Below are 27,437 nucleotides of genomic sequence, written 5' to 3'. Positions count from 1 at the left end.
CCTTACCTAACCCAATCATGGTTTCTTACTCTTTTCGTTCAATATTATCTTTAGTAACCGTTGTCCCTATTATTTTTTCCAGCACTGTACATCGTATGGATAAATGTCGTTGGGAATTGCAACTGGATCATATCGTTTCCGATTTGGATATTGCTCCCATATAAACCAGTCTTGCGATTTGAGCTCATGGAAGCAACAACTGTTATCCGATTTAGTTGAAATTTGGCTCGCATTATTCTGCAATGGCTTCCAACATCTATGGTAAGTATTGTCCAAATCCATCTTTAACTTCAAATGACTCCCATCTAAAGCGGTATTCAAGTACGATCCAAATCGTTCTATAACCTGATATGGCTCCCATATTGACCAACCTCCCGATTTCAAATTTTGAGCCTCGGGAGTCGCAATTGTTGTCTAATTATGCAAATTTCTAGGAAATGCTTTGTTTCACTCACTTCTATGCAAGAAACCCAAATATAAAAGTTTATTTTTTACCGTCTTATAAGGTCTTTTTTTTCATTGTATTGGGTTGCCCAAAAAGTAATTGCGGATTTTTCATATAGTTGGCGTTGAAAAATTTTTTCACAGCGTGTGACTCTGTAATTGCATTCTTTCTTCTGTCAGTTATCAGCTGTTACTTTTAGCTTGCTTTAGAAAAAAAGTGTAAAAAAGTATATTTGATTAAAGTTCTTTCTAAGTTTTATTAAAAATGCATTTACTTTCTTTTAAAAAATCCGCAATTACTTTTTGGGCAACCCCCAATATGTTCGTATAATAGGCTTATCTAAAACTTATTTGAGAACCCTGGATCAAGTATATCCCTTTTGAGTTCTTTAGAAAATAGTAGAAAGGATGATCTGCATTGAATATTTTAGGAGGCCTTATGGGGCCTATTGAAACACTTGTCATCATAGCGACGCCCATACCTGAAAATATAAAACAAAGCATGTATTGAGAGAGTATGAAAATACTTGTAGACCAATCTTATATATAAAATTCAATTTGTGTTTGTTTGTTCGTATGTTTGTTTGTTTGCCTGTCGGTTTGGTTGGTTTGTCCCGTATAGACTGAAAAACGGCTGAACCGATTATCTTGAAGGAAACCGATTAGCTGGAAGGAAACATAAGCAATATAATTTTTTGATATCGGAAGGGGGGCGGACGCTCCCCCTTAACCCAAAACTACCGCCCAAAAATAAAAGTGTACCGATCGGGACAATATGGGGTTCAAATAAAGGTATTCAAGAGTAGAGTACGAATTTCATAATAAAAGTTGGGTCCAAGTACCTGGGGGGCCGACCCAGCCCCAAAATCCCTTAAAATAGGTTTAATTGACGATCGTGACAATGTGGGATTCAAACGAAAGGAATTCGGAATGAAAGGAATTCGGGTGTAGATTCCGAATATGGTAAGGACTTTATCATTTATTGATACCGGAAGGGGGTGGACCTACAGGGTGGCTGATGAAAGCCGCTACCAAAAAAAAATGTAATAACTTTTTTTCTATTTAATAATAATAATTTAATAATTAATTTAATTAATTAATTAATTAATTTAATTAATAATAATTTAATAATTAATTTAATAATTTAATTTAACATGAATAAAAGAAAAATGTATTCCATACACCGAAAAAAAAATGTAGCAATATTCATCATTGTAGCAATATTCATCAGCCACCCTGTATGTCCGTGAAGATAAAGTTAACTTTAACTAGTAGAGACACAAACCAATTAAATTTTCAGCGTAATGTTAACACGTTAACAGAGCTCTGTTATAAAGTTAAAAGCAAATATTTCATAAGAAACAAGTAAAAGTGTGCTAAGTTCGGCCTGGCCGAATCTTATATACCCTCCACCATGGATCGCATTTGTCGAGTTCTTTTCCCGGCATCTCTTCTTAGGCAAAAAAGGATATAAGAAAAAATTTGCTCTGCTATTAGAGTGATATCAAGATATGGTCCGGTTTGGACCACAATTACATTATATGTTGGAGACCTGTGTAAAATGTCAGCCAATTCGAATAAGAATTGCGCCCTTTGGGGGCTCAAGAAGTAAAATAGAGAGATCGATTTATATGGGAGCTGTATCGGGCTATAGATCGATTCAGACCATAATAAACACGTATGTTGATGGTCATGAGAGGATCCGTCGTACAAAATGTCAGGCAAATCGGATAATAATTGCGACCTCTACAGGCTCAAGAAGTCAAGATCCCAGATCGGTTTATATGGCAGCTATATCGGGTTATGAGCCGATTTGAGCCATACTTGGCACAGTTGTTGGATGTCATAACAAAATACTTCGTGCAAAAACTCTTTCAAATCGGATAAGAATTGCGCACTCTAGAGGCTCAAGAAGTCAAGAAGTCAAGACCCAAGATCGGTTTATATGACAGCTATATCAGGTTATGAACCGATTTGAACCATACTTGGCACAGTTGTTGGATATCATAACAAAATACTTCGTGCAAAAACTCTGTCAAATCGGATAAGAATTGCGCCCTCTAGAGGCTCAAGAAGTGAAGACCCCAGTGTTTATATGGCAGCTATATCAGGTTATGGACCGATGTGAACCATACTTGACACAGTTGTTGGATATCATAACAGAACACGTCGTGCAAAATCTCATTCCAATCAGATAAGAATTGCGCACTCTAAAGGCTCAAGAAGTCAAGACCCAAGATCGGTTTATATGACAGCTGTCAGGTTAAGAACCGATTTGAAACATACTTGGCACAGTTATTGGATATAAGGATATAATAACAAAACACGTCGTGCAAAATTTCATTCCAATCGGATAAGAATTTCGCACTCTAGAGGCTCAAGAAGTCAAGACCCAAGATCGGTTTATATGGCAGCTATATCAAAACATGGAGAGATATGGCCCATTTACAATACCAACTGACCTTCGCTAATAAGAAGTATTTGTAAAAAATTTCAAGCTGCTAGCTTTACTCCTTCGGAAGTTAGCGTGTTTTCGACAGACAGACGGACGGACGGACATGGCTAGATCGACATAAAATGTCGCGACAATCAAGAATATATATACTTTATGGGGTCTCAAACGAATATTTCGAGTAGTTACAACAGATTGACGAAATTAGCATAACCCCCATCCTATGGTGCAGGGTATAAAAAAGGATTTAAAAAAGATTTTCGATTATATTGGCCATATCAGAGCAGTTTCACTTTAGAGAAAGATGGGCCCACTGTAGCGGACTGGAAAATAGTGCGTCAATCACCGCTTGGGGATTTATTATATGGACCAAGTGCTTTCCAAATATGTCTTAACCGACACCCTAAGTATTGAAGGAAAAAAGATAATGGCCATTTTCTATTGTATAGGCCATATCAGAGCAGTTTCACTTTAGAGAAAGATGGGCCCAATAATCTCATAAACTTTTGGTTTTAATCTTTCGCACAGTAAGCTCGAGAGGATACTGTATGAGATGGGGAGGAGACTTATTCCTCCTAGTTGGCGCATTCCGTCTTGTCTTCTTTCTTGTGTACGGGACATAGTATACTGAGGTTCCAATCATCGGGTATGCGTTCTTCTAGCCAGATTGCGCAGATAAGCTGATGCCTACGCCTTTTCAGCGCGTCGCTTCCGGTCTTAAATAGTTCGGCGGGTAACCCGTCGGCTCCTGCTGCCTTGTTGTTCTCTGGTCGGGTCACTGCTACTGTGGCGGACTGAAAAATAGTGCGTCAATCAACGCTTGGGGATATATTGTATGGAACAAGGGCTTTCCAAAAATGCTTTAACAGAATGAGACAGATATCTGGAGTTCCACCTGGCCAATATTTTCACAGCCTGCCTAGGACTTGCATATACTCCGAAAGCCTGCCAGGAAGCAAAGGTGGTGTTTGTACCCAAGTCCGGCAAGGCAAGTTTTGCGACACCAAAGACCTACAGACCTATAAGCCTTACGTCCTTTCTACTCTAAACCATGGAACGTATTGTGGACACTATGATCAAGAGCAGGACATCCAGCAAACTGCCCAAATACAAACAGCATGCCTTTGTCATGGGGAGTTCGGTGGAGGCTGCCCTGCACGAGGTTGTGCATAAAATAGAAGAATCCTTCGATGCCAAAACGTAAACACGGGCGGTATGCATTGACATCGAGGGGGCTTCTAATAATGTGCGGACCAACACACTGATCCAATCCTTAGACCAGTACGGGACGGACCCAGTTCTTAGAGACTGGATAACCATATGCCAAGAAACAGGTGGATCAATTGTGTGTCCCATGGCATAAATGTGAGGGAGAAAGTGGCACAGGTATGGGTGACCACCATAAATGACTTATTACGGATGCTGACTGAGGAGGAATTTGAACCCGTCTGCTATTCAGATGATGTTATAATACTTAAGTAAGGTAAGTAGCCGAACCAGCTACGCAGAAATGCTAAAGTGTCTTGCAGATGGCACACGACTGGGCTAGACCCAGGGGTCTCAATGTTAACCTAGTGAATACTGAAATCTGCCTGTTGACGAGGAAGACGAAGGAGGGCCAATTTGATGTATCACGATTCCTCAATAGAACGATTTCGATATCTGACAAGGTAAAATACTGAGGTGTGATCTGAGACAGGAAACTGAATTGGAAGTGTCACATTCAGGAGCGTACTGAGAAGGCTCACAGATGTTAGACACTATGTAAATGGGTCATAGGCTCGAAATGGGGCCTGAATCCTAGGATAGTCCACTGGCTCTACAGGAGCGAGATGAAACCAATGCTTACATATTCATTGATAGTTTGGTGGACTGCTGTGGAGCAAAAGTGCAACATAAGGACCATGCATCAGGTTAAGAGAACATATTGCCTTGGCATAGGCGGAGCATTGAGGACCACACCCACTAAGGCACTGACGACTTTTCCATATTTCCGACTCATAGACATACAGATTAAGTGTGAGTCTGCCACTGCGGCTATGACACTTAAGGCGATGATAGGAAACCTGGAAGGAATGGAAGAGGTTTCTGATCGGATATCTGAGGCGACATTCGAGGTCGAGTGTCATGCACTGCTGCCAGTGGCACAGTTTTGGATTGACGGAACCCTAGTATTGTCATCTGAAAGATCATGTTACACGGATGGATCAAAGCTTGAGAACAGATTGGGCCTGGGGTCTACATTGAGAACCCAGAGATTGAGATCTGTTTTAGACTACCTAACCATAATACGGTCCTGCAGGCGGATATCCGGGCGATCACGGAATGCGTGAGGTGATGTGGTTTTCACGCGAGGACATTGAGTGTGAACAACTTTACGGGCTGTAAACTGCCCATAAGGGCAACAACAACCAGGGCGGTAAGGTCACAAACAGTCTTGGAGTGTAAGAAGGAGATTAGTGCCTTCTCTTAGGATGGCACAATCCGCTTCGTTTGGGTGTCGGGCCATAGCGAAGTTTGGGGGTAATGAGAAAGCAGACGATTTGTCAGGGAAGGTCAGAGAAATGCCATGAATAAAATTGGTTAACCCGAAGCCTTTCGGGTCAAAGCAGTCCGTGTTAAGGGCTTGGGCTACTGTGAAATAGCGGAATTGTCGGTAGGACATCGAAAATCCTATGGGGTGATCCGGATCGTGAGATGACGAGGCTATTACTGGAAAGAAATAAAAAGGAGGTCAGTAAGCTTTCAACATTATGACGGGATACATAGGGCTTCGAGCTCACTTGTGCAAAATGCATCGGCAAATGATAGCATGTTGAGAGCATGTGGGGATGATGTGGGGATGATGATGAGACTTTGCAGCATTTCCTATGTCATTGCCTGACTTTCGTGGCTAACAGACACCGGTGGGGATACAATGCCAGACATGAACCAACTTATGGGCGAGGTATGGAAAACAATTGAGGATTTTATAAGTGGCACGGAATACCTAACTTAAAATTTTCTTTTTCGAGGTTACTTTTTAGTATTTAGAGCGCATAATACACCGACTACTGACTTACATATATTTCCATAGTGACATGGAACGGATTAATATCCGCATCCTCTTTCCAACCTACCTAACCTATGTGCAAATAATAGCTAAGCACCCCTGTAGATGAGTTCTTAGCGAGCTCGAATTACCAGTGCGGGGGTCGCAGGTTCGATTCCTACCAGAGGCGACTACAATTTGTCCGATTATATCCAAGATCTATAGTAAATATGGTCATATGGACCCATCCCTTGATTATATTTCTTAAGCCTCTGGAGGATGCGATTATTTTATCCGATTTGACTGAAGTATCTTCAATGATTTCTTAAATGACTTCGAATAGATAGATATGCCAAGTAAGGTATGTACCGGTTTATATTCTGATGAAGCTCCTACACATCTTAGACGGATCTTCTGATTTTACTTTTTGAGATTGTGTATGGCTCTACGGAGGCCACCGTAGCGCAGAGGTTAGCATGTCCGTCTATGACGCTGAACGCCTGGGTTCGAATCCTGGCGAGACCATCAGCAAAAATTTTCAGCGGTGGTTTTCCCCTCCTAATGCTGGCAACATTTGTGAGGTACTATGCCATGGAAAACTTCTCTCCAAATAGGTGTCGCACTGTGGCACGCCGTTCGGACTCGGCTATAAAAAGGAGGCCCCTTATCATTGAGCTTAAAACTTGAATCGGACTGCACTCATTGATATGTGAGAAATGTGAGAAGTTTGCCCCTGTTCCTTAGTGGAATGTTCATGGGCAAAATTTGCATTTGTATGGCGGAATTTTTATCCGGTTTGCCCGATATTTTTTACATTAGCTTCAGTTATGGCCCCCCAATATCTTACCAAATGAGGCATAATCTTATATAAATCTATCGATTTGACTTCTTGAGCACCAACACAAAGCAATGAGGATTATTCGTCATTACCTCCAATTATACTTTTATAGTTTCTGCCTTTTAAGAGAAATTGTGCATAGGGCTTAAAAATCCAATCCATGGTGAAATGCTTATAAGATTCGGCCCAATTAAACTCAATTCGCTGTTACTTGTTTTTACATCATTCATACATTTAAACAAGTAAAAAGGCGTTAAGTTCGGCCGGGCTAAACTTTGGATACCCACCACCTCGGGTATATATGTGAACAACTTTTCGTCAAAATCCAGTGAAAAATGCATACCTTATGCCCCATAGCAGCTATATAGACATATCCATCGATTTAGACCACATGCTTATAAGTACAAGTCATTGTTCAACCGAGAGATCGGTCTATATGGCAGCTATATCCAAGTCTGGTTCGATCTGAGCCAAATTGAAGAAAGATATCGAAGGGCCTAAGGCAACTCACTGAACCAAATTTCAGCAAAATCGGATAATAAATGCGGCTTTAATGGGCCTAAGACCCTAAATCTTAGGAACGGTCTATATGGCAGCTATATTCAAATCTAAACCGATCTGGGCCAAAATGGCGAAAGATGTCGAAGGGCTCAACACAACTCCATGTCCCAAATTTCAGCAAAATCGAATAATAAATGTGGCTTTTATGGGCCTAAGACCTTAAATCGGAGGATCGGTCTATATGGCAGCTATATCCAAATTTGGACCGATTTGGGCCAAATTGCCGGAGGATGTCGAAGGTCTCAACACAACTCAATGTCCTAAATTTCAGCAAAATCGGATAATAAATGCGGCTTTAATGGGCCTAAGACCCTAAATCTTAGGAACGGTCTATATGGCAGCTATATTCAAATCTAAACCGATCTGGGCCAAAATGGCGAAAGATGTCGAAGGGCTCAACACAACTTAATGTCCTAAATTTCAGCAAAATCGAATAATAAATGTGGCTTTTATGGGCCTAAGACCTTAAATCGGAGGATCGGTCTATATGGCAGCTATATCCAAATCAGGACCGATCTGGGCAAAATAGACGAAGGATGTCGAAGGGCTCAACACAACTCACTGTCCCAAATTTCAGCAAAATCGGGTAATAAATGAGGCTATTATGGGCCTAAGACCCTAAATCGGCGGATCGGTCTATATGGGGGCTATATCAAGATATAGTCCGATATAGCCCATCTTCGAACTTAACCTGTTTATGGACAAAAAAAGAGTCTGTGCAAAATTTCAGCTCAATATCTCTATTTTTAAAGACTGTAGCGTGATTTCAACAGACGGACAGACGGACGGACATGTCTAGATCGTCTTAGATTTTTACGCTGATCAAGAATTTATATACTTTATAGGGTCGGAAATGGATATTTCGACGTGTTGCAAACGGAATGACCAAATGAATATACCCCATCCTTTGGTGGTGGGTATAAAAAACACAAGTTGATTGTTTTTTTTTTTTTTCAAATAAGGTATTTATTATTGGTCTTCAAATTTACATTTTTACCAAAAGGCTTTTGTCTATCCGAAATGTATTTGACTACCCTGGAACAAGTAAATTCCCTTTGAATTTCTTACAAAGAAGTAGAAAGGATGATCCACATTAAATATTTTAGGTCCGCTCACTGTACCACTTATAGCCCCTATGGATATAACTAAAAAATAACAAAAATACTTTTGTGAGACAGAAAGTGAAATATAAAGACATATAAAAACAAAACCCAAAAAAAAGTTATGCCATGCCCATAACTAAAAAAATGTTGCAATAATACTTAAATGAGCTAAAAATTAGGAAAAAAGAACCCAAAAATGAATGACAAAAGTCGGGCGGAACCGACTATATAATACCCTACGCCATCGAGTCTACATACTACCTCTAAAAAATCGAACCTATGAAATCTGGTCAGACTAAAATTTTGCATACCTACCGAAATATTGAATCGAGCCTTAAGTTAATTGAGCCTAAAAACTCCAACTCTTTCATTATTAAAGTCGGTTCTACATTATTGAAAGCACCTTCAATGTCAATAAATGCTACCATTGTATATTCCTTGACAGCGAGAGACAGACTATGAATGACAGACTAGGTTAGGCTAGGTAAGAGTGGCAGTTCTTTACAGACTCACTTAGACAATTTTAAGTCCATTGCGATGGCACAGTAGCGACAGAACAAGGCCTCTGGCGGGAATCGAACCCACAACCCCTGCACTGGTAATCCAAGCACTCTGCCAACTCGACTACCGGGGCGCCCAAACCAACAGACTGACTCACTGACAGACTAATAGGGCGAAAATCTTTTGCATTTTATCGAAACTCTTATGAGTGACCACCATAAATGACCTATTTCGGATGCTGACTGAGGAGGGATTTGAACGCGTCTACTACGCAGACGATGTTATAATACTTCTATGGGGTAAGGATCCGAACGAGCTATGCAGAAGGGCCGAAAGGGTCTTGCACATGACATATGACTGGGCTAGACCCAGAGGTCTCAATGTTAGCCCAGAGAAGACTGAAATATGCCTGTTCACGAGTAAGACAAAGGTGGGCCAATTTAACGCACCACGTTTCCTCAATAAGACGATTTCGATATTATGACAAGGTCAAATATTTAGGTGTGATCTTGGACAGGAAACTAAATTTGAAGTGTCACAAGTTTCCTCAATGAGACGATTTCGATATCTGACAAGGTCAAATACTTAGGTGTGATGTTGGACAGGAAACTGAATTGGAAGTGTCACATACTGGAGCGTACTGAAAAGACTCACAGATTCGTAGGCTCGAAATGGTGTCTGAATCCTAGGATAGTTCACTGGCTCTACAGGAGCGTGATTAGACCAATATTTACTTACGCCTCATTAGTATGGTGGCCTTCTATGGAGAAAAAGTGCAACATAAGGACTATGCAAAGGTTCAGAGAACATGTTGCCTTTGCATAGGCGGAGCGATGAGGACCACGCCCACTAGGGCACTGGAGACTATTCTAGATATGCGACCCATTGACATACAGATTAAGTGTGAGGCAGCCACTGCGGCTTTGAGACTTAAGGCGATGGGAGAATGGATTGAAGATGGGAGCAGCTCATACCATCGCGGTATAATCAAGGCGACGATAGGAAATCTGGAAGAAAGGGAAGAGGTTTCCGATCGGATACCTGAGATGAACCTTGCGAGGCCCTGCTGCCATCGGCGCAGTCTTGGAAGGACGGAACCCTAGCATTGCCATCTGGAAGATCATGTTACATGGATGGATCAAAGCTAACGGACAGAGTGAGCCTGGGTGTTTACATTGAGAACCCAGGGACTGAGATCTGTTTTAGGCTGCCTGACCATAATACGGTCCTGCAGGCGGAGATCTGGGCGATCACGGAATGCGTGAAGTGGTGTGGTGCTGACGCGAGGATGTCAAGTGTGAACATCTTTACGGACAATAAAATTGTCATAAGGACACTAACAACCAGGACGGTAAGTTCCCGAACAGTCTTGCAGTGTAAGAAGAAAATTAACGCCTTCTCTGAGGATGGGAAAATCCACATCGTTTGGGTGCCGGGCTATAACGGAGTAAGGGGGAATGAGAAATCAGACGATTTGGTGATAAACGCCAGAGAACTAACGCCAATAAACTTGATTAACCCGAAGCCTTTCGGGACGACGCAGACCGAGTTAAGGGAGCGGGCGACGAATGTGCATGCAACATTGTGGCACAGCGACACGGTCGGTAGGACGGCGAAAATCCTATGGGGGAATCCAGATCGTGAGAAGACGAGGCTATTACTGAAAGTAAGCAAGAAGGAGGTCGGTATAGCTATTGTGGTATCATAACGGAACACATATGTAAAATCGGTGCAGCAAGTGATAGCATGTGTAGGGCATGCGGGGAAGATAAATAGACATTGGAGCATTTCCTTTGTCATTGCCCGGCTTTCGCGTCCAACAGATACCGGCACTTATCAGACATGGACCAACTTATGGGGAGTGGTATTAAAAACAATTAAGGATTTTATAAGTAGCACGGAATTCCTACGCATTTAGCATTTTCTTTGTCATTGCCCGGCTTTCGCATCCAACAGATACCGACACTTAGGTGGAGACACAATATCAGACATGAACCAACTTATGGGGAATGGTATTAAAAACTATTTTGAATTTTGAAGGTAGCACGGAATTCCTAACTTAAAATTTTCTTTTTAGAGGTTACTTTATATTGGGTTGCCCAAAAAGTAATTGCGGATTTTTAAAAGAAAGTAAATGCATTTTTAATAAAACTTAGAATGAACTTTAATCAAATATTCTTTTTTTACACTTTTTTTCTAAAGCAAGCTAAAAGTAACAGCTGATAACTGGCAGAAGAAAGAATGCAATTACAGAGTCACAAGCTGTGAAAAAATTTGTCAACGCCGACTATATGAAAAATCCGTCATTACTTTTTGGGCACCCCAATAGTTTTGAGAGCGCACAACAAGCCGCTTACTGGCTTAGGTGTATGTCCATAGTGGCATGGGACGGATTTAAATCTGCACCCTCTTTTCAACCTAACCTAACTTTTTTGTTGAATATCTTCAAGTTCAGACCATATTAGGATATAACTGCCATATATACCGATCTCCTGATATAGAGTATTGAGCCCATAAGAGGAGCAATTTTCATCCGATTTTGATGAAATTTGAAACAGTGCGTTTTGTAACCCTTCCTAACCTTTTAGTTGAGTATTAAAACTCACGGTTTCAAATTTCATCCAAATCGGATGAAAATTGCTGTATATCGGGAGATCCGTCTATATGGCAGCTATATCCAAATATGGTCTGAACTTGACGATATTCAACAAGAAAGTTAGGTTAGGTTAGGTTGAAAAGAGGGTGCATACCCTACATCGGGAGATCGGTCTATATGGCAGCTATATACAAATACAGTGCGATCTGGACCACATTTGATAGGAATGGTTAGGGTTCTACCAGAACACACTGTGACAAATTTCATTGAATTGGGGTAAAAAAAATAGATGGCTTCAATACCATATTTCGGGTAATCGGGCGGTAGGTCTAAGGGGCAACTATATTCAAATATAGTCCAATCTGAGCCACACTTCACAGAAATGGGTAGGGATCTACCAGAACTCACTGTGCCAAACTTCATCTAAATGCGATGAACAAGGACCAATTTATTGCCTCAAGGCTTTAAGTCTGGAGATCGGTCTATATTGCAGCTATATACAACTAAAATCCGATTTTATAAGATCAGGATCAGGTTTATATACAAAGAAAACGAAATCATCAAAAATTGCTTGCAAAATATTTTCATGTCCAAGATATCGGCAAAATTATAAATACCCAACAAAGGTATTTAATGGGTATTTACTCAATACCCAATTGATGGGTAGTTACCCGGTAGAAACCCATCTCTAGCCATGGCGAATGCTTTCATTTAACTTACCTGTTGATGCTGCAGCTTCTGTGCCAATTTCGTTAACCTCAATGAAAGCCTTATGTACGACAGTGGAAATGGACAAATTCTCTGATGATTGTAACATTCGGCTAAAATTGGCATCTCCAGAAAACATGCGCCTCATGCCCAACTTCAGAAGATAATAACATTTAAATAATACATTATTAAGTTTACAATTCGTTTTAAATACCTTCTGGAGAGCATCATTTAATGTCACACTAAATTCACTCCTAAATTTGGGAAAATCTACAATGACCTCTGTAGTGTACATTCGCTTGACCAACTCATTCAACGATATGGTCTTCAGTTTTTCTTCCATTTGGGCTAAGCCATTGCGAGACTTGGGCAACAACACCAACATGGATAGATCAGAATCTTTATAACGCATTTCCAATGCAGTCGCATCCAAATGCTCGAATTCGCCATAGCGGAATTTACCATTTACACGCATCATTTTTACTTTGACATCATTTCTGTCATCCAAATGGAAGTCTTTGTCTCGCGTACCTGTTTCTGGGAACGGTATCACCCAATTCCCCTTGAAGTGTATGGCGTTTAACAATACCATGCGAGTATCACCACTCAATAAATTGGGTGATATAATGTCAGTGATCAAACGATTCGTTTTCGATTCAACCCAAGAGTTTATGTCCTTGGCTGCTTGAATGTTTTGGGAAAAATTAATATTTTCTGCCGCTGATAAAAATTTATTTGCAAGCAACTCATTATAGTTTGGCTTGAGTGAATAGCCCTTCATGACATATATCTTGTTGGCAATTTTCAAGATTTTGCTATTGGCATATTTGGATAAAATGTCGTAGTATTTGTCGGCCAAAGCTTCCTCCTTCATTTGGGGAAAGCCCATAGCCCTGTCCATTTCGGCAGCAGTTTCTCCAGCAGCACCCACACGAGCCATTGCCAGGCAAGTTTGAAGAGAAAATGGTGAAAAAATAATATTTTTTCTGGCATTGGCTTTGCCGACTTCAAAGAACAGTTTAAAGCCAAAGTTTTCTGAGCTTCTGGCGAAATTTTCATCGCTTATATTTGTATTGGAATCCTGCATGCTAGTGGTCACGGTGATAAGAAGTATTATTAAAATACTGAACATGCTTGCGGTATTGACTGAAAAGAATTGAGAAGCTCAAACAACGAGATCACCAAAAGAGCACTTCATTGAAATAATCTACAAGGCCTTAAGTTCGGGGGGGACGAACTTTGAATACCCATCACCTCGTGTATATACTCAATTTATTCACTAAGCATAATTATACCCTCCACCATAGGATGGGGGTATACAAATTTTTTTATTTTATTTCAAGGGTCATTTTTTAGCTATAATCTTTTTGGCAACACTGGTTTAAACAGCTCACGCACCTTTCGTGTTTTGTTTCATTGCCAAACATCCTCAGTTTGGTCTATAATTTAACCATGAATCGTCTTACAAACGAACAAAGCTTGCAAATTATTGAAATTTTCTATCAAAATGCGTGCTGTGTTAAGAAAGTTCATCGCTGGCTTCTTCTGTTCAGCGAAGAAGCTCATTTTTGGCTCAATGGGTTCGTAAATGACCAGAATTGTTGATTTTGGAGTGAAGATCAGCCAGAGCTACCAATGCATTCAGAAAAAGTCACAGTTTGGTGTGGTTTATGGGCTGGTCGCATCATAGGACCGTACTTCATCAAAGATGACGTGAATTGTAACGTAACTGTGAGTGGTGAGTGCTATCGTGAGATGGATGATATTCAACTTTTTTTTTCCCCAAAATGCAAGAGCTTGACTTGCATGACATGTGGTTTCAACAAGACGGTGCCGCATGCCACACAGCACGCGTCACAATAGACTTATTGAGAGGCGAGTTCGGTGAACATTTTTTTTTCACTTTCGGTACAGGTCAAGTGGCCGCCTAGCCCGTGCGATTTAACGCCCTTGGGAATATTTTTTGCGAGGCAAAGTTAAAGTTCATGTCTATACAGACAAGCTCGCTTCAATTCAATTTAAAAGGTTCAGAATAAATCCTGGGTAGAATTCTGCAGCTTCATGAAGGATACATCTGAGGCCTTTAGGCTAAGGAAGATTCTGTTCTCGAGACCTATTGCGGTGGGATATAGTCCGAAGTCAGAGCATGTATGGACACTGTCTAGTAAGGAATCACTAGAACTACTCGTTGATAAACATTTCCCCGGAAATACTTCAACGAACAATGTGGAGCCAAAAGAGATTGTCACTTGTATTTATTCGCCGGAGGTTATTGGGGAAATTGTGTTTGAGCCGAAAATCGTTTGGGCGATAAGAAGTTTCGACTCCTTTAAGTCGCCATGCCCTGATGATGAACACCGGTTGAATTACAAGTTGTGTCTTTTAGACTAGTTCCTTGGCTTAGGGAGATATACTCTGCTTTTATAAGCATGCCATATATACCTGTGGAATGGAGGGACACGAAGGTCATTTTTATTCCGAAAGCAGGAGAACCTAACCATCCGAAGGCGAAATATTTTCGTTCTATTAGTCTGTCATCCTTTATGCTGAAGTCTCTTGAGAGGTTCAGCAGCATGCATAAAGGGTTGTCCAAAAAGTAATTGCGGATTTTTCATATAGTCGGCGTTGACAAATTTTTTCACAGCTTGTGACTCTGTAATTGCTTTCTTTCTTCTGTCAGTTATCAGCTGTTACTTTTAAAAAATCCGCAATTACTTTTTGGGCAACCCAATAGTAAAAGCTAATCCACTGAAACAGCCCTTCATAACCTAGTCGCCTACATAGAGGGTTCTCTTGCTGTCAAGGAATATACAATGGTAGCATTTCTTGACATTGAAAATGCTTTCAATAATATAAAACCGACGTCAATCATGAAGGAGTTGGAGTCTCTAGGCATCAACTCTACCGTAAGATTGGTAATTAATAACTTACATACTAAAAGATGCATTACGGCAGGGTTGGGATCTGTGGATCTAAAAAATGGGTCAGCAGAGGAACTCCTCAAGTAGGTGTTCTCTACTTTGGAATATACCAATGAACAATATATATTTGTCTCTGGAAGAACAAGGTGTAAAAGTGTTCGCGTATGCTGATTACTAGGCCAATGCAGTTAGGGGAAAGTTTCCCAGTACTCTAGGTTAAGTTAGGTTGAAAATAGAGTGCAGATATTAATCCGCCACTATGGACTTAAACCAAAACCAGTAATCTGCTTGTTGTGTGCTCTAAAAACTATAAAGTAACCTCTAAAAAGAAAATTTTAAAATGAGGATTCCGTGCTACTTACAAAATCCTTAATTGTTTTCAATACCATTCCCCTAAGTTGGTTCATATCTGATATTGTGTCTCCACCTAAGTGCTGGTATCTTTTAGACCCGAAAGCAGGGCAATGACAAAGGAAATGCTCCAACGTCACATCAGCTTCCCCGCATGCCCCACACATGCTATCACTAGCCGCACCGATTTTACATTACAGAGCTCGTAGTCCTATGTGTTCTGTTATGATACCGAAAGCTATACTGACCTCCTTCTTAGTTTCTTTAAGTAATAGCCACGTCTTCTCACGATCTGGATCCCCCCATATGATTTTCGTCGTCCTACCGACCGTTTTGCTCTTCCACAGGGTTGCATGCGCATTCATCGCTCACGCCCTTAACTCGGCCTGCGTCGATCCGAAAGTCTTCGGGTTAACCAAGTTTGTTGGGCCTTACCGCCAAATCGTCTGCTTTCTCATTCCCCCTTACTCCGTTATAGCCCGGCACCTAAACGATGTGGATCTTGTCATGTTCCGAGAAGGCGTTATTCTTCTTCTTACACTGCAAGACTGTTTGTGACCTTGCCGTACTGGTTGTTATTGCCCTTACGGCCAGTTTACAGTCCGTAAAGGTGTTTACACTTGACGTTCTCGCGTTAACACCACAACGCCTCACGCATTCCGTGATCGCCCGGATATTCGCCTGTAGAACCATATTATGATCAGGCAGTCTAAAACAGATCTCAGTCCCTGGGTTCCCAATGTAGAGCCCTAGGCCCGCTCTGTCCTCTAGATTCGATCCATCCGTGTAACATGTTCTTCCACATGGCAATGCTAAGGTTTCGTCAATCAAAGAGTGTGCCGCTGGCAGCAGTGCCTCGCACTCGACCTTATCTCAGATATCCGATCGGAAACCTCTCTACTTCCTTCCAGGTTTCCTTTCATCACCTCGATTATACGGCGATAGTATGTGCTACTCCCATCCTCAATCCACTCTCACATCGCCTTAAGTCTAATAGACGCAGTGGGTGCCTAACATTTAATCTGTATGTCAATAGGTCGGATATCTAGAAAAGTCTCCAGTGTCCTCGTGGGCGTGGTCCTCATCGCTTCGCCTATGTCAAGACAACATGTTCTCGGAACTTGTTGTATGGTCCTTATGTTGCACTTTTCCTCCATAGCAGTCCACCAAACTACTGAGTCGTAAGTAGGTATTGGTCTAATCACGCTTCTGTAGAGCCAGTGGACTATCCTTGGATTCAGGCCCCATTTCGAGCCTACGGCCCGTCTACATAGTGTCCAATATCTGTGAGTCTTCTCTGTACGCACCTGAATGAGACACTTCCTTCAGTTTCCTGTCCAAGATCACGCCTAAGTATTTGACCTTGTCAGATATCGAAATTGTCTTATTGAGGAAACATGGCGCGTTAAGTTGGCCCACCTTCGTCTTCCTCGTGAATAGGCATATTTCAGACTTCTCTGGGTTAACACTGAGACCTCTGGGTCTAGCCCAGTCATATGCCATATGTAAGACCCTTTCGGCCCTTCTGCATATCTGGTTCGTATCCTTACCCTTTAGAAGTATTATAATATAGTCAAAGCTCTACGTGCAACAACGAAGTGGGCTACAGAAAGTGGTCTAATATAAATTCGTACAAGACGTAGTTCTCTTCAGCAGGCGATAAAAGTTGCCTACTGTGGCACCTATCTCCTTGGGAGGTGAGAATGTTCCATTTACAGAAAGCGCAAAATTCCTTGGTGTTTTGCTGGACAGGAAATAGAACTTCAAATCCAACATTCTGGAAAGGGCAAGAGAGGCAACTCTTGCCTAAGTACCTGCAAAAGAGCTCTTGTCAAAAGTTGGGGTTTAGAACGCGAGACATGTACTGCGTATATACTGCAGTTGTCAGACCTATAATGCTATATGGTGTTGTGGTCTGGTGGACGGCGCTTCAAAGTTCACCTACTGTTCAATACTCAACCGGATCCAAATGTTGGCTTGTTTGTGCATCACAGCCGCACTGAGGACGAAACCATCTGATGATCTGAATGTTATGCTACATCTTATGCCTCTGTACATTGTGGCTATCCAAATTGCTGCGACCACTGCAGTGAGGCTAAAGAAGAATTCTCTTTGGTCACTGTATGATCCTTGATACAATGTCCGATGTTTCGGGCTGTGTGGATTATAGCCTACCCGAGTCGCTTTTTGATAAAAAGTATTGTACCACAATTCCTGATAGAACCGATTGGATCTACGATATCCCTAGTAATAAAAGGTACATTGACTTCTATACGGATGGTTTCAAACTAAACGTCCAGGTGGGCTTTGGGGTGTACTCTAAAGATCTAGAACTGGTCATACACGACCACTGCTTTTCGTAGTCCTACCGACCGCTTCGCTATTCCACTTTCTTAACCCGAAAGACTTCGGGATAACCGAGTTTATTGACGGCAGTCCTCTGGCCTTCACTGCCAAATCGTTGCTTTTTCATCCATCATGGCCCAGCACCCAAACGATACGGGTCGTGCCCTCTTCAGAGGGGTATTACTTTCTTACACTCCAAGAATTGTCATGACCCAGCACTACCACGCGCATTCCGTGATCGCCCGGATCTATGCCTATGCCGGGACTATTTTGGTCAGTCCCTGGGTTCTCAATGTAGACCCATAAGCTCACTCTGTCCTCTTGCTTAAATCCACCCGTGTAACATGATCTTCCAGTTGATAATACTACGGATCCTGCAGGCTGAGATCTGGGCGATCACGAAATGCGTGAGGTGGCGTGGTTTTCACGCGAGTACGTCGAGTGTAAACATCTTTACGGACAGTAAACTGGGAGGCCACCGTAGCGCAGAGGTTTGCATGTCCGCCTATGACGCTGAACGCCTGGGTTCGAATCCTGGCGAGACCATCAGAAAAAATTTTCAGCGGTGGTTTTCCCCTCCTAATGCTGGCAACATTTGTGAGGTACTATGCCATGTAAAACTTCTCTCCAAAGAGGTGTCGCGCTGCGGCACGCCATTCGGACTCGGCTATAAAAAGGAGGCCCCTTAACATTGAGCTTTAACTTAAATCGGACTGCACTCATTGATATGTGAGAAGTTTGCCCCTGTTCCTTAGCGGAATGTTCATGGGCAAAATTTGCAATTTGCAAACTGGCTACTAGATAAGAATTGTACCCTCTACGGGCTCGTATTGATTTCATATTGGCAGATCGCCCAATATGGAAGCTATATCAGTATCTGATACGATATGTCCTATTTTCAATTCCCAATGGCTTACACACATAGGAAGTGTCTGTGGAAAATTCCAAGCAAGTATCTGCATTCAATTATGCGCCATCGTGATTTCCACAGAAGGACGGACTGACGGCTAGAGCGGCTACAAATGCCATGACGATGAAGAACACATAGACTTTATTGGGTAGGAAATCAATTTTTCAAAGGCAATCACCAAATTAATGCACAAGGTGTGCCTTCTTCGGAGTGTTATACAACCAGGGTAAATTCGTTACAAACACATTTCACACTTACCTGCCATATTCAGGCCTTTTGTTTGTGGTGATTGTAAACAAAAGCGAATAGTAATAATTCAACAAAATTATTGATCTGGATATTACGCAAAGATTGATTGAGTACTGAAAGTATAGCAGTTTGCATTTTGTTTTTATACTCGATGTCTCGAAGTAATGCACATCTGTAAATGGTGCAGTTGACAACAGGAGCAAAGTAAACAATCAAAATTAAAAACTAAAAAACAAGTGAAAGCTTGCTAAGTTCGGCCAGGTCGAATCTTATATACCCTCCACCATGGATCGCATTTGTCGAGTTCTTTTCCCGGCAAAAGAGGATATAAGAAAAGATTTGCTCTGCTATTAGAGCGATATCAAGATATGGTCCGGTTTGGACCACAATTAAATAATATGTTGGAGACCTGTGTAAAATGTCAGACAATTCGAATAAGAATTGCACCCTTTGGGGACTCAAGAAGTAAAATAGAAAGATCGATTTATATGGGAGCTGTATCGGGCTATAGACCGATTCAGACCATAATAAACACGTATATTGACGGTCATGAGAGGAACCGTCGTACAAAATTTCAGGCAAATCGGATAATAATTGCGACCTATAGAGGCTCAAGAAGTCAAAAACCCAGATATATGGCAGCTACATCAGGGTGTGGACCGATTTGAACCATACTTGGCACAATTGTTGGATATCATAACAAAACATGTCGTGCAGAATTTCATTCCAATCGGATAAGAATTGCGCCCTCTAGAGGCTCAAGAAGTCAAGACCCAAGATCGGTTCATATGACAGCTATATCAGGTTATGGACCGATTGGAACCATAATTGGCACAGTTGTTGGATATCATAACAAAACATGTCGTGCGAAATTTCATTCCAATCGGATAAGAATTGCGCATTCTAGAGGCTCAAGAAGTCAAGACCCAAGATCGGTTTATATGGCAGCTATATCAGGTTATGGACCGATTTGAACCATACTTGGTAAAGTTGTTGGGTATCATAACAAAACATGTCGTGCAAAATTTCATTCAAATCGGATAAGAATTGGGCCCTCTAGAGGCTCAAGAAGTCAAGACCCAAGATCGGTTTACATGACAGCTATATCAGGTTATGGACCGGTTGGAACCATACTTGGCACAGTTGTTGGATATCATAACAAAACATGTCGCGCAAAATTTCATTCAAATCGGATAAGAATTGAGCACTCTAGAGGCTCAAGAAGTCAAGACCCAAGATCGGTTTATATGGCAGCTATATCAGGTTATGGACCGATTGGAACCATACTTGGCACAGTTGTTGGATATCATAAAAAAACACGTCGCGCAAAATTTCATTCAAATCGTATAAGAATTGCGCACTCTAGAGGTTCAAGAAGTCAAGACCCAAGATCGGTTTATATGGCAGCTATATCAAAACATGGACCGATATGGCCCATTTACAATACCAACCGACCTACACTAATAAGAAGTATTTGTGCAAAATTTTAAGCGGCTAGCTTTACTCCTTCGGAATTTAGCGTGCTTTCGACGGACAGACGGACGGACAGACGGACGGACGGACGGACAGACGGACGGACATGGCTAGGTCGACATAAAATGTCACGACGATCAAGAATATATATACTTTATAGGGTCTCAGACGAATATTTCGAGTAGTTACAAACAGAATGACGAAATTAATATACCCCCTATCCTATGGTGGAGGGTATAAAAACAAGTAAAAGCTTGCTAAGTTCGGCCAGGCCGAATCATATAAAGTCTCCACCATGGATCGCATTTCTCAAGTTCTCTATTCGGTATCCCTTTATAAACGCAAAAGAAATCTTTAGCCATTGCCCAAATTGAGTTATTATATATAAAGAAAATTTCAGCTAAATCGGATATGTATTGCGACCACCAAAGGATCAAGGAGTTTAATCGACAATATGTCTAATCGTAGATCGTTTAATGTGGGAGCTATATTAGGTTTTGGACCGATTCGAACCATACTTGGTAAATCTGTTCAATGTCATGAAATGCCATGACGTCATAAAGGGTGATTTTTTTGAGGTTAGGATTTTCATGCATTAGTATTTGACAGATCACGTGGGATTTCAGACATGGTGTCAAAGATCAAGATGCTCAGTATGCTTTGACATTTCATCATGAATAGACTTACTAACGAGCAACGCTTGCAAATCATTTTCAGTGAATTTGCCCTAGAAAAGTTGGCAGAAAATCCGCTTTTTTATCGACAAATTTTGTTCAGCGATGAGGCTCATTTCTGGTTGAATGGCTACGTAAATAAGCAAAATTGCCGCATTTGGAGTGAAGAGCAACCAGAAGCCGTTCAAGAACTGCCCATGCATCCCGAAAAATGCACTGTTTGGTGTGGTTTGTACGCTGGTGGAATCATTGGACCGTATTTTTTCAAAGATGCTGTTGGACGCAACGTTACGGTGAATGAACACATTTCGAACCGAACACTGATTTTGGTAATAAAATTCAATGATTTGCAAGCGTTGCTCGTTAGTAAGTCTATTCATGATGAAATGTCAAAGCATACTGAGCATCTTTCTCTTTGACACCATGTCTGAAAACCCACGTGATCTGTCAAATACTAATGCATGAAAATCCTTTAGTACGAAATTCTAGCCATATCGGAAGACAATTGCTCTTGCTTCAGAAGTATAATCGTGAGATCGTTTTATATAGGAGCAATACAAAGCATGGACCGGTATTGCCCATTTACAATCCCAACCGACCTACATCAATAGAAAATATTTGCGGAAAATTTCAAGCGCCTAGCTTTACTCCTTCGATAGTTAGCGTGATTTCGAGAGACAGACGGACAAATGGACGGTCATGTCGATTATGAGTATATATTCTTTATGGGGTCGTTTACCAATATTTCGATGTGTTACAAATGAAATGGCGTACTAAGTATACCACCCATCCTATGGTGGAGGGTAAAACAAGTAAAACATATCAAGTGTAATTGGGTTAATCTTATATACAGCGGTCAAAAAAAGTATTCATCATTCAATGTTTTTTTTTTTAATAAGTCTACAAAAGACAATTGGAATAAAAACATATTAAACTAATGATGCAGTAGTGCTTGTGTGATATATATGTACACAATTTCATTGTTTTTAAAGAAAAAAATAGTATTTATTGGAACAAAAAGGGCCATTTTACAGCTGAACACAAAAAATTAAACAAAAAAAGTATTCATCATTGCAAAAAAACAAAAAAATAAATAACATAATTTAAAAAAATTAATACTTTGTTATTCGACCACCGCGTCTTATAACTTCTTTTAAACGGTTTGACATCGATTGGACTAATTTAGCGGTTATATTTTGGTCTATATTAGTCCATTCCTCCATTATCACCTGTTGCATTTGACTCTTGCTCGAAAAATTGCGCGTTCTCAATTTGCGTTCGAGATGTTCCCAAAGATGTTCAATTGGGTTCAAGTCGGGACTTTGAGGAGGAGTTTTAATGACTTTGGGGCAGTTATACAGCATCCACATCTTGGTATTTAAAGCAGAATGTTTGGGGTCATTATCTTGATAATATTGAAAGTTATTACCAAGCCCAAGTTTTACAGCACTATCTTTTAAATTCCTCTTTAAAATGTCAATGTAATACTTATGATCCATTACTCCATTAATAATTTCAAGATTTCCCGCTCCTGAAGCCGCCATACACCCCCAAACCATTAAACCACCTCCACCATGTTTTACAGTAGCAACTGTGTTTCGTTCTTCAAGCTCTGTATTTGGTTTTCTGTACACTATGACCTTTCCATCGCACCCAAAAAGATTAAACTTGCTCTCGTCTGCAAAAATGACTGTTTTCCAAAATGATTCGGGCTGTTTTACATACATTTTTGCGAAGTTTAGCCTTTTCACTCGGTTTATTTTATTTATAAAGGGCTTCTTACGTGCAGTTCTTCCTCTGTAACTATGCCTTTTGAGTGCATTTCGAATTGTTTGTGTAGTAACTTCCTTCCCTAAATATTCCATAGTGTTTTTACGAAGAATGGTCGCATTTGTCTTCGGAGTTTTCTGAACTTGCCGCACTAGCCAACGCACATCTCCAACTGAAAGTGCTTTTGGTCGACCAGATCTTGGTTTATTGTCAACAGTTTTCGTTTCTGTCCACTTTCTGATGATGGATTGTATAGTAGATCGTGGTCTATTTAATATTTCACTGATAGTTTTTTGAGTTAAACCATTCCTGTGGTGTTTTATTATCAAAACTTTTACCTAATCAGAAACCTCGTTTTGCTTACGACCCATTTTGACAAAAACTATATTTTCAATGAAATTAAATATTTGCTGTCAAGGGCAAAGCCTCCTTTACTAAATAAAACAGAAAAGGGGGATTCCCAAATAATATTTGAATTTGACTTTGATGATAGCACATCAATGATGAATACTTTTTTTGTTCTGTTTTTGGTGTTATTATATAAAATTGCATTTTTTGCGCTAATTAAATTTATTTTTTGAATTTATTTTAAAACATATTACGAAAAATAAACTATTGCATAAAACTGCATTATTTGTTTACTTTAAATTTTCTTCAATTACCCAAAATAAGTGAATTTATTATCAATTTTGCTAATGATGAATACTTTTTTTGACCGCTGTACCTTCAACAATGGATTACACTTACCAAGTTCTTCGTACGATTTCATTCTAAAATAAGTAAAAATGTGCTGTGTGTCACATGGATTCTGCTAAAAATATATACACAGCAGTTCTACCAAACCAGACAAATATCGAAATATTGGGTTGCCCAAAAAGTAATTGCGGATTTTTTAAAAGAAAGTAAATGCATTTTTAATAAAACTTTGAATGAACTTTAATCAAATATAATTTTTTTACACTTTTTTTCTAAAGCAAGCTAAAAGTGACAGCTCATAACTGACAGAAGAAAGAATGCAATTACAGAGTCACAAGCTGTGAAAAAATTTGTCAACGCCGACTATATGAAAAATCCGCAATTACTTTTTGGGCAACCCAATAATATACCAACTTAGACTATACTTGGCACAATTGTTGGAGCAGAGCACTACGTGCAAAATTTCAGGGGCTTAAGATGACAACTCGGGATATCGCTTTGTATGGGAGCTATATCCAAATCTGAATATATATGGCCCATTAGCAATCCTTAATAACCTACATCAAGGTTAGGTTTGGTTTAAGAGACAGTCTGCCATTAGGCTCACTTAGACGTTTTCATCCACAGTGATGCCATAGCAACAGGAGATGAAAGATACCTTCTATTGTAGTTCCTAACATTGAATCATCCAGATCGCTTTAAAAAGCCCAACATCAATCAGACAAGTTCTCAAGGAAATGAAAGCCTAAAGTGAAATTCTTTCTGACTGGCAGTGCGGGATACACACACGGCAGATGTTCTTTAGTCTCCACTTACTCGACGTTCTTACAGATTCGGCAAAAGTCGTTGCTGGCAACCGTCAGTCTTTCAGCATGTTTTACGATAAGACAGTGACCTGTCATGATGGAAACAATGACTGAGACGTCTGTTCTAGCCAATGACAACAAATCGGTAGACCTCTTCAAGTCTAGATTAGGCCACATAGTTTTGCAATGCCCACCAGACCCCTCTTTGAGACAATCTAGCATTCATTGCCCTTCGGGCTTAACCCTGAAGAGCCAGCTTACATTTCGCTAGAGGCATACCCACAGATTCCAGTATCCCTGGAATGTGTAGGGTAGTTCCTAGTCTCTCAAGCTCGTCCGCATTACAATACCCTGGGATATCTCTGTGGTCCGGCATGCAGAACAGGTACACTTTTAACAGTTCAGCCATCTCTTTGAGAGACCAGCGACAGTCTAGGACGGTTTTCGTGTTCAAAAATACCTCTTCCTGGGATTTAATGGCTGTCTGGCTGTCCTTTCCTATCTTCGGATTAAAATCTTTCTTTCTCTAGAAAATAGCCATGGTCTGCTCGTCCTTGTCTTCCGTCGGGGTATGGGCACAAGTGAGGCATATGTTGAAGAATTAAGATTTTATGCTGATTGTGGCTAGCCTCTCATCCACCGGAGTAAATGTTCACCTGATTTGGCTGAAATTTGACCCAAAAACCTATCTTTTGCATATTTACAACATCAGTGCCTAGTTTTATCCAAATCGGTGAATATGGTGAGGAAGGCCCCCCTAAGTAAAGGGTGATTTTTTTGAGGTTAGGATTTTCATGCATTAGTATTTGACAGATCACGTGGGATTTCAGACATGGTGTCAAAGAGAAAGATGCCCAGTATGCTTTGACATTTCATCGTGAATAGACTTACTAACGAGCAACGCTTGCAAATCATTGAATTTTATTACCAAAATCAGTGTTCGGTTCGAAATGTGTTCATTCACCGTAACGTTGCGTCCAACAGCATCTTTGAAAAAATACGGTCCAATGATTCCACCAGCGTACAAACCACACCAAACAGTGCATTTTTCGGGATGCATGGGCAGTTCTTGAACGGCTTCTGGTTGCTCTTCACTCCAAATGCGGCAATTTTGCTTATTTACGTAGCCATTCAACCAGAAATGAGCCTCATCGCTGAACAAAATTTGTCAAAATTTGAACACATTTCGAACCGAACACTGATTTTGGTAATAAAATTCAATGATTTGCAAGCGTTGCTCGTTAGTAAGTCTAATCATGATGAAATGTCAAAGCATACTGAGCATCTTTCTCTTTGACACCATGTCTGAAATCCCACGTGATCTGTCAAATACTAATGCATGAAAATCCTAACCTCAAAAAAATCACCCTTTATTAATGTGACCAGAGATCAAAATTGGAGGCCACCGTAGCGCAGAGGTTAGCATGTCCACCTGTGACGCTGAACGCCTGGGTTCGAATCCTGGCGTGACCATCAGAAAAAATTTTCAGTGGTGGTTTTCCCCTCCTAATGCTGGCAACATTTGTGAGGTACTATGCCATGTAAAACTTCTCTCCAAAGAGGTGTCGCTCTGCGGCTCGCCGTTCGGACTCGGATATAAAAAGGAGGCCCCTTATCATTGAGCTTAAACTTGAATCGGGCTGCACTCATTGATATGCGAAAAGTTTGCCCCTGTTCCTTAGTGGAATGTTCATGGGCAAAATTTTCATTTGAGACCAAAATAAATCCAATACAAACTCAGTTAATAAGGGTAGATTTTTCGCGGAATCCATGGTGGTGGATACCCAAAATTCGGCCCGATCGAACTTAGAACGTTTTCGCTTTTTATACCCTCCACCATAGGATGGGGGTGTACAAATTTCGTCATTCTGTTTGTAACACCTTGAAATATGCGTCTAAGACCCCATAAAGTACATAAATACTTGATCGTCGTGTCATTTTAAGTCGACCTAGCCATGTCCGACCGTCTGTCTGTCAGTCTGTCTGTCGAAACCACGCTAACTTTCGAAAAAGTTTAGCTAGCCGCTTGAAATTTTGCACAAATACGTCTTATTAGTGTAGGTCGGACGGGATTGTAAATGGACCATATCGGTCCATGTTTTGATATAGCTGCCATATAAACCGATCTTGGGTCTTGACTTCTTGAGCCTCTGGAGGGCGCAATTCTCGTCCGATTTGAATGAAATTTTGCACGTTGTGTTTTAACATCACTGCCAACAACCATGCTTAGTATGGCGCAAATCGGTTCATAACCTGATATAGCTGCCATATAAATTGATCTGAGGTCTTGACTTCTTGAGCGTGTAGAGGGCGCAATTATTATCCGATTTGGCTGAAATTTTGCACAACATGTTTTCATATGACTTCCAACAGCTGTGCTGAGTAGGGTTGAAATCGGTCTGTAACCTGGTATAGCTGCCATATAAACCGATCTTGAATCTTGACTTCTTGAGTCACTAGAGGGCGCAATTGTTACCCGATTTGGCTGAAATTTTTGCATGAGGTGTTTTGTTATGACTTCTAACGACTGTGGCAGTTATGGTTCAAATCGATCCATAAACTGATATAGCTGCCATATAAACTGATCTGGGATCTTGACTTCTTGAGCCTCCAGAGGGCTTAATTATTATGCGATTTGGCTGAAATTTTGTACAGCGGCTTCTCCCATGACCTTCAACATACTTGTCAAATATGATCCGAATCGGTCTATAGCCTGATACAGCTCCCATATAAACCGATCTCTCCTTTTTCCTTCTTGAGCCCCTAAAGGGCGCAATTCTTACTCGAATTGGCTGAAATTTTATACAATGACTTCTACTATGGTTCCCAACATTCAATTCAATTATGGTCCGAATCGGACTATAACTTGTTTATTATTAAGGACGATATATGACTGTTCTTATAATTCAGCACTATAATTATAAGATTTTAATATTTTTGTGTAGGTATTCATTAAATAATAAACAATGTGCTGGAGGCAACTGGTCTTAATTTTGGCTTTATTCAT

General features: G+C 40.6%; 1 protein-coding gene across 1 annotated transcript; it reads right to left on the bottom strand.

The window, feature by feature from the left end:
• Positions 1-780: 780 nt before the first annotated feature.
• On the bottom strand, positions 781-13,358 carry LOC106085155 (antichymotrypsin-2-like). Its single transcript, XM_059369887.1, has 3 exons — positions 12,449-13,358; positions 12,247-12,388; positions 781-926 (listed from the first exon to the last, which is right to left on the bottom strand). The coding sequence occupies exons 1-3, from the start codon at positions 13,319-13,321 to the stop codon at positions 781-783; spliced, it is 1,161 nt and encodes a 386-aa protein (XP_059225870.1). The 5' UTR covers positions 13,322-13,358.
• Positions 13,359-27,437: the final 14,079 nt, after the last annotated feature.

Source organism: Stomoxys calcitrans, chromosome 5 (assembly GCF_963082655.1).
Source record: "Stomoxys calcitrans chromosome 5, idStoCalc2.1, whole genome shotgun sequence".
NCBI classification, from domain to species: domain Eukaryota; kingdom Metazoa; phylum Arthropoda; class Insecta; order Diptera; family Muscidae; genus Stomoxys; species Stomoxys calcitrans.
This window is presented reverse-complemented; position numbering and strand designations above follow the sequence as displayed.